The 8,945-nt window shown below is 39.5% G+C and overlaps 1 protein-coding gene across 1 annotated transcript; it reads left to right on the top strand.

Annotated features, from left to right (window-relative positions):
• Positions 1 to 2,065: 2,065 nt before the first annotated feature.
• Positions 2,066 to 8,945, top strand: LOC113067780 (WD repeat-containing protein 25-like). Its single transcript, XM_026240241.1, has 7 exons — positions 2,066 to 2,273; positions 2,671 to 3,156; positions 3,881 to 4,028; positions 5,447 to 5,577; positions 5,645 to 5,815; positions 6,885 to 7,025; positions 7,553 to 8,945. The coding sequence occupies exons 2-7, from the start codon at positions 2,698 to 2,700 to the stop codon at positions 7,772 to 7,774; spliced, it is 1,272 nt and encodes a 423-aa protein (XP_026096026.1). The 5' UTR covers positions 2,066 to 2,273; positions 2,671 to 2,697; the 3' UTR covers positions 7,775 to 8,945.

Genomic DNA, 8,945 nt, shown 5'->3' with positions numbered 1-8,945 from the left:
CCTGTGTCCTATTTTTTCTTTAACTTAACTTATTGTATAAAGTGTCAGTGAACAGGTGGAAATGAACTTTGAAATGAACTGATGTTTGAATGATTTGAACTGAATCATGAGCATAACGTGAGGAGTAAATGATGACTGGATGAACTCAATTTAATTATGCTCAGTTCAAAGTATAAATTCAGTTTATAACTTGAAGAGGGAGTAATTAATAATTAATTATTAGGGAGAGTTAGTACGTTTAGAGTTGACAAAGTCAGACAAATCCAACTTGGTTTAAATCAGGTTCATAAAGCTCAACATAATCCTTCTGCTGCACCTCATTTTGGAAGCAGCTTCCTCCGAAGGTCACATTCGTCCCAGCCGCACATGACCAACCTTCAGCGATGAAATATGGTTGAGATAAGGTCTGTTGTTGTTTTAACATTGAAACATGTTTAGTGCTAAATGGTTGAAAAAGGTTAACAAAAACACTTGTAAATCAACAAAAGATTTATATATATATATGGTCTGTATGTTGAATCAACAAATCAATGTCTCCAACAGCATACAAAATACATTTCTGCCTTTTAAATTATTAATATGAAATTATTTAAGATTATTATTATTTTAATAGCATTTTACAATATTTTTGTCATGATACCTATTCTAAAATCTGAAGGTATATGTTAAATATTATCATCATTAACAACAATCACTTTGCTGTGTTATCGTGCTGAAACAATTCCTATTGGATGTTTTATTTTATTGCTTTGATCATGATTGGATGATCTGGCTGTCATCAGGAAACGCACCTTTCTTTATTAAGCATGTTCGACAGGTGCTCAAACTTCATTGGCACCAAGCACCACCTCAGAAAATATTTGGCTGACCAACATTAAAATACAGCTGCGTAGTAGGCCTAATTATTCAGCTATGCACAGTTAAAACGCGAGGCAGTTTTATTCCTAATAAGAATACACAGCCGATCACAGACATTCACCCAGAACTTCATTTCCCAAGATGATTTTTTTGAAAATGATAAAGCTGAGCATCCTGATCTGTCTCACTGTCAGAGTCCTCATAATCCACAGTGAAGCCATGTGAAGCTCACAAACACACACTACAAGCTGGATTACATCACAACACAAACAACAACATATTACAAAAACATTTTAAACATCAATAATTAATACAAAATAATCATCTAATTTACAAACAGTCAAACTCAGAGTTCAGCTATTATTAACAGGGTGCCCTAAGGTCACAAAACACTGGACTTTTGGTCGTTCCTAGGATAGCAAAGTCCACTAAAGGAGGTAGAGCTTTCTCACATTTGGCTCCAAACTCTGGAATAGCCTTCCTGATAATGTTCGGGGTTCAGACACACTCTCTCTGTTTAAATCTAGATTAAAAACACATCTCTTTTGCCAAGCATTCGAATAATGTTTCTCTTAAATTGTGAGTGTAGTTGCATCTGATCAAATGTGCATTTTTATTCATTAGCTTGGGTTAAACTAATTTTACTTTGTTCGATCAGCAGCTATGCTAATGATGTCTCTATGTGTTTCTCTGTTTCTGCTGGATCTTCATCCCGTGGTAACTAGGATTTACACAAGCTCCAGTCTGGATCCAGAACACCTGAGAAGAGATGATGCTGACCCTCAGAGGACCTCAGATGATGCTGACCCTGAATCAACAACAGAACTAACTAATATTGCTACTTACTATGCAATCACATTATAATTACTACTAAATATTGTAGAAACTTAATTTTCTGTAAAGTTGCGTTGCAATGATTTGTATCGTAAAAAGTGCTATACAAATAAACTTGAATTGAACTGAATTGAAAAAATTACTATTTAAATATTATTACTATATTAATTTATTTTAATTATGTTACATAATCATTCGATTTTTCTGCTCACTGTAGAAGAACTGTCCTTCTATATAACTGTTTTTTTGTCTATTTGAAGCTTTTTAAACATTTATTGAAATGTTTTAAAATGTTTTAGTTTGTCTGTAACTTGCTCACGTACACGGATTTAAAACGAGACTTTTATTTTGTGCGGAAGTTCCTCACAGATTCGCGCTTCCGGTGTTCGCTGTCTGATGTTTCAAATCAAACACCGCGCTACAGATGCGAATATTAATCACGTAAACAAGAACAAATAGTCATAAAAACGAGTTTAAACTAATATGTGAAGACTTATATTATGATATGGACGTGACGGATCAGTATTTACTACGAACTTTGACAGGAAAGATGATGTTATATCAGTTATTCCTCGTTTAATGTGAGTTTATGGATCATTTCGTTTATTATGATGCTTTATTTTTAATTATGGTAATATAAATGACAATAAACTCCAGATACATTTGGGTTTTATTTACTGTAGAAATCGTAGATTCACATGTTTAATAGAATAGTCAGAGATAGCTCTGTTGTAACAATATTCAAAAATTATGTTTTTTCATTGTGCATTAATTTGGTTATTTTGATTAGACAAAAAAAAATACACTAACATCAAAATAAAATCAAATAAACTCTTCATATATATATCTATATCAGACAGATATGTGTAATATTCTCCCTGTTTAACAGCTGAACTCTGAGTTTGACGTTTGTTATTCTTGTTTTTTGTAAGGGTTGTTTTTGTAATATGTTGTTGTTTGTGTTGTGATGTAATCCAGCTTGTAGTGTGTGTTTGTGAGCTTCACATGGCTTCACTGGTGGATTATGAGGACTCTGACAGTGAGACAGACCAGGATGCTCAGCTTTATCATGATGAAGGCCTCATCGTCAGCTCCTCTTCATCATCATTATCATCATCTTCATCACGTGTGTCAGCAGCACAGTGTGGTTCCTCCGGCTCCGTGAAGAGAGTCCTGCAGGGTTCTGCGCTGAGGCCGTATGTTCCTAAGAGACAGAGACTGGAGACCGCAGCGGTTCAGACTGAAGAAGCGTCTCCGTCTGGATCTTCTGGGTCTCTGCTGCTGTCTCAGGTGTCCGAGAGGGTCCGGCCGTTTCTGGGCCGAAGGCAGGGTCAGGTCCAGCTGCCCAGACGCATGCAGAGCCGCATCGAGGCCCATCAGGGTCCAGTGAACACACTGCAGTGGAGTCCAGTGGATCATCTCAGTCATCTGCTGCTGTCCGCATCCATGGACAGAACCTTCAAGGTGAGACTAACCTAACCTAAACTAACCTGTACCCTAACCCTAACCCTAACCTGACCAGCTGTTACCTGTACAGGTGGCTCATCTCTGAACAAATATTGTTCATGCATGATGATTAACCATGTATAATGAGTTTTGATTAAAATAAGATCAAATATTTAATTTTAACTCATTTATTAAGATAACTGGATCTTTTCAGTGATTGGTCAGTCTTCTCCAGTCATTCAGTGCTTTTAAACTCCGCCCCTCACACTCATGTGAGAGCCACGCCCACATCTCAACGTCCAATCAGTAACCAATGCACAGTTAAACCATGCCTACATTATTATTATTTTTTCAGTTCTATCACACATTACAGAATCAGATATAACTTGGACACGGAGTGCTGGAGGTTTACTTAGTGTGAGAACTAGTAGTGATGATTAACCTAAACCGCACTAATGAATATAAATCAGTGTGCAGTGACGGATGAAAGAACATCACGGTGCTGCTGTCAAGGACCTGCATGAGAATGAATGAGCCGATTAGATTACTGTGCAGAAAGACTGAATGTGTTTTACTGAACGAATGAATGGCTCGAGTGTGAGAGACGTGATCCTCAGGAACATGTGTGTGTTTGGTGAAGGTGTTTCTCATGTACACTCAGGGAGCGGCCGCTATCAGATGTGTGTGTGTGTGTGTGTGTGGGATATCAGATAAGAGCTTCACCTGAGTGTCTGTGTTTCAGGTGTGGGATGGTGTTGGCGAGGGGCGGTGCTTACAGACTTACTCCGCCCACCGGGGCTCCGTGCGAGATGCCTGTTGGCTGTCCTGTGGGCGACGCCTCCTCTCAGGCTCGTTCGACGGCAGCGCAGCGGTCACTGATGTGGAGACCGGTCAGTTCACTCTTGAGAATACGAGCTGAGAGTGGATCGTATCCCGACACAGACGACTGATTCAGAGAACCTCTCACGAGGAACTGAATCAGATCTTCTTCTGTTGATTCATTGTGTTTCTGTGCACTTTATCTGCTCATGACACACGTTTCTTATCAGCCGTCAGCGCTGTGCTAATTACACTTCTTAATTAAAAACACTGAGGAAGCATATTAATTATGCAGGAGGAGGATTCTAAGATCAGCTTGTGTTTGACGAGACACATTCTCACCGTTCAGAGAGAATCTAATAATGAGTCCTGCTCCTCTGCGATCACATGATCATATGCAAATCCTCTCATTAACATGCATCCATTGGTTCATCATCATATGGTGTTAATTATCAGCTATTGAAGATATTCACCCATCGTGTCCATCTCAAACACATAAACGTACATCTGAAGGAATCGTCACAGAAAATTAAAGAAATATCTGTTAATGTATGACTTAATTAACTTAATTAAAAGGCAAGTCAAGTTATTCATTTCACAGAAAACATAACTTAATTTTTCATACTCTTCTCCAGTAAATATATCTTGATTTATGAATCTTTAGATTTTGCATGAAACAAAAACAACAAAAACACAGAATACTGCTTAATGAAATGGAAGTCTATAGGAAGTAATTTCACTTGTTAATTAAACTCATCGTCTGGTCCCTAGATAATAAAAATATTGGTACATTGTTTTCTCTTTTGATTTATTCCTTCTTTACTCGCTCTTAAACAGCTCTACAATGTACCTTCATTAAACGCTGTGCAAAAGAGCCCTTTTCTTCTTTAGGGTGGAACAAGAGTTATAAAACTGGATAAACATCATTTATTAATCAGCAGATGAATGGTTTATCCTGATTATTAATATTGCATGCAATCTTTATTGAACATCTGTGTCTTTCTTGTGATGAAAATGTGATTTAATAACCAAAAACACATGACAAAAATCTTTGAATCATGGGTTTAATGGAGCTTCAGGAGAATATAAATCACTTGATGTGAATCATTTCTGACCCGGAGCACAAAACCAGTCGTAAGGGTCAACTATCTGAAAATCTGGAATCTGAGGGAGCAAAAAAATCTAAATATTGAGAAAATCATCTTTAAAGTTGTTGAGATGAAGTTCTTAGCAATGCATATTACTGATCAAACATTAAGTTTTGATATATTTAGAGTAGGAGATTTACTAAATATCTTCATGAACATGATCTTTACTTAATATCCTAATGATTTTTGTCATAAAAGAGAAATGTATAATTGTGACTCATACAGTGTGTTGTTGTGTATTTCTCCAAATATCCGTCTGTGACACTGATGCTGCTTATAGTTCTCACAGGCGCTGCGATAAACTCATGACACTGATTGACTGATTGACCGATGTTCCTCAGGTCAGACGATCTCACGGATGGAGAATGGATTTAAGGTGTGCTGTGTGGCCCCGCGTCCGTCTGACCCTGAGGTGTTTCTGTGCGGAGGCTTCAGTCCAGAGGTCAGAGCCTGGGACGCTCGCTGCTGTAAGGTCAGTCTGATTCAGAGCCTTCCCATGATCCTCTGCGCTCCGTGTCTCAGCGGTTCTGTGTGTCCAGATGCTGCGGGTGTATAAGGCGGCGGTTCAGCAGACGCTGGACGTCTTGTTCCTGAGCGGCGGGAGAGAGTTCATCAGCAGCACTGATGCGGTCAGCCGAGACTCTGCTGACCGGACGCTGATCGCCTGGGACTTTGAGACGACCGCCAGACTCTCCAACCAGATCTTCCACGTAAGACACGAGCTGCTCGAGACGCCTCAAACACTCCTAGAGTCACCCTTAACCAAAGGAGACCTTCACATTAGAGCTGTCAGAAGGGCTGAAAACTCAATTACTAATTTGAAATATACAAAACAATAAAAACAAAAAACAAATTAAAAACATTTTATTTAAACTTTATCCCTTGTATCCTGACACGTATGCTGATGTTGTGTCTATCTCACTTTTTTTTTGTCTCTGTCTCAGTTTTCTTTTCTTTTCCAATCAAGCCTGACAGGCTACACTCGTCCTGGTAGAACAGGGATAAGAAGCAAACATTAAGCAGTGCACTTACTCTTACTCTACAAACATATACTGGTCAAAGGACTTTATCATGTTGGTAATAAAAACATTCGGGGCTCCAGCCCCCTTAGCTCACCCCTAACGCCGCCCCTGCTACACAATCATGGGGAAGACTGCTGACCTGACAGTCATACAAAAGACAACCATTGACACCTTGCACAAGGAGGGCAAGACACAAAAGGTCATTGCAAAAGAGGCTGGCTGTTCACAGAGCTCTGTGTCCAAGCACATTAATAGAGAAGCAAAGGGAAGGAAAAGATGTGGTAGAAAAGAGTGTACAAGCAATAGGGATAACCTCACCCTGGAGAGGATTGTGAAACAAAACCCATTAAAAAATGTGGGGGAGATTCACAAAGAGTGGACTGCAGCTGGAGCCAGTGCTTCAAGAACCACTACACACAGACGTATGCAAGACATGGGTTTCAGCTTCGCATTCCTTGTGTCAAGACACTTTTGAACAACACACAGCGTCAGAAGCGTCTCGCTTCAGAAAGGACTGGACTGCTGGACACGATTTTAACACTTTGAATACTAGTTTGTTTACATAATGCTGCTTTTTTTTTTTAATGTTACACTTCGCTTAAAGCCTTAAAATATAATGCATTATAAAAGTAGTTTTAATGAATTAGCCATGCCTTGCACTGCACTATATAATGCATTACAATATACTTTATGAATACATTTATAATGTGTGTTGTGTGTGTGCTGTAATGTGTGTGCGCGCGTGTGTGTACTGTAGGAGCGCTTCACCTGTCCGTGTCTGGGGTGTCACCCGCTGGAGAGCAGTTTCGTGGCTCAGACTAACGGTGGATACATCGCTCTGTTCTCCGCACAGAGACCCTACAGGATCAACAAGAGACGCCGCTTCGAAGGACACAAGGTCACATGATGGAGTTACACTGACATATAACAGAGTCATGACATGAGAAGTCTTCTTTTGGCTCTCAAGAGCTCTTTGTGTCCTGCAGGATTCATAGCTTAAAACATCCTCCTCTTTATAAACAAAGCATTTCTTAAATCAAGCTCCAGAAACGGCTCGTTTGGATCTGGATCATTACGCTGTCTGGAAAGTATGGTTTTATTTTTGATCATGTTGTAAAAACACTCAAAACATGCAAAAGCCGGTGTTGATGCTGTTTCCTGTTGAGTGACGTTAGCCAATCATAACTGATCATCGACGAGCCTTAAAGGACACGCCCCTTAAAACAGCTCCGTTTAGACAGAGGGTCAGAATGAGGATTGATGATCATTTCTATGTAATTTATAATGTTTATACTTTAACATTATAAGTAAACCTCTAGGAACATGTTAAAATAATTAAAACATCTATGTCATGACCGCTTTTACTCCAGCTGCAGCTCCAGAGAAGCTTGACTGATTTAATAATCGTGTTGTTGTGGTTTGCAGGTGGAGGGTTTTGCAGTGCATTGTGGGTTCTCTGCAGACGGCAGTGTTCTGGTCTCTGGTAGTTCTACAGGTTCTGTGCACTTCTATGACTTCCAGAGCTCACGTCCCCTGAGCACGCTTCACGCTCACCAACACGCCTGCGTCTGCGCCGCGATGCATCCCATAATGCCCGGCCTCACGGCCACGTGTGATTGGACGGGAGAGATCAAGATCTGGAGCTGATTGATCAGTGTTACCATGGACACCAAACTCCATTCCATTTGAAGCTTCTCCTCAGTGAGGATTATGGGTAATCAAATCAAATCATTGTATGATGTTAAACTTAAAATCCTCTGAATGTTACATGGTTTCTTGTTTGTTTACTTTTATTCTTGTGTGTGTGTGTGTGTGTGTGTGTGTGTGTGTTTCCCTAATAAAATAGATAATTCTTCTATGTAAGATTTTTAATGTTTCTTAGAAATCATTCTAATATAATGATTTACTCACCTCAACTTTATTTATAAAGCACTTTCAACACCACAAGTGGAACCAAAGTGCTGTCCAGAAAGTATAAAAGAGAAACATAAAAACAGACATACGTCACACACTTACAAAGCATTGTCAAAAGCAAAAGATTTACTGCTGTGTGTTGCGTTCCCCGAAGAAACTAGCGTTTGCTCATGAAACAATGCTTTATTGTGATGGATGTGAATGGCACATACTGTGGAGTGTATGATGACCTTCGCCTGACCTCGTCCTGCTCTGGAGTCCAGCAGAAGAGTGCTCTGTTCTCTCTGTGATTAACTGTACATGGAGCATGTCTTTAAACAGACTCCGTCAGCAATAAAACCAGCGCATTTCTCTCTGCCTTCATCAAACGGAGCAGAGAGAGTTTATATTCAAATTAATCCTGACTGACCTCCGGCAGAAAGAGAAACTGATGGATCTTAAACCTGCGACTGCAGAATGAAAACGGAAAGGATTCGCTGCGCCTCCGACTCTCTTTAAGGTTGTGATATTTTTAGGATGAGTTTCCCTCTGAAAAAGAAACCAGTGTATGTGTGTGTCTGTGTGTGTACGTGCGTCTGTGTGTGTGTGTGTGTGTGTGTGTGTGTGCGTGCACCTCGGAAGGTTTGTGCGCTCTGGTAAATGATCATTCAATATTCCACTCTCGATCGATCAATATTACACATCAGCAGACGAAAGTCTTTTCTTGTTTCATTTGAGCTGAATGCGGCCGATGATGAACTCTGATTATGTTTGTATTCTGTGAGTAATGGATGATAGAATTAAACATTTTGGGGTTAACTATACCTTTCAGATATACTAAACAATAACATGGAGTTTTTCTGCAAAGCTGCTTTGGAAATGTAATTGTGAAAACTAATAAAGTCCAGTCTGAAATGTGTTAATC

This window comes from Carassius auratus, linkage group LG28B, assembly GCF_003368295.1.
Source record: "Carassius auratus strain Wakin linkage group LG28B, ASM336829v1, whole genome shotgun sequence".
In the NCBI taxonomy this organism is placed as follows: domain Eukaryota; kingdom Metazoa; phylum Chordata; class Actinopteri; order Cypriniformes; family Cyprinidae; genus Carassius; species Carassius auratus.
The sequence above is the reverse complement of the archived record's forward strand: the minus strand, read 5'-3'. Positions and strand labels throughout refer to the sequence as shown.

What these genes read in the sequence shown, in the direction of transcription:
- LOC113067780 (XM_026240241.1), top strand. Translation starts at nt 2,698, where the DNA reads ATGGCTTCACTGGTGGATTATGAGGACTCTGACAGTGAGACAGACCAG. An exon ending in CCATGGACAGAACCTTCAAG is followed by an intron (nt 3,157 to 3,880) that starts GTGAGACTAACC and finishes TCTGTGTTTCAG; the next exon opens with GTGTGGGATGGTGTTGGCGA. An exon ending in GGGACGCTCGCTGCTGTAAG is followed by an intron (nt 5,578 to 5,644) that starts GTCAGTCTGATT and finishes CTGTGTGTCCAG; the next exon opens with ATGCTGCGGGTGTATAAGGC.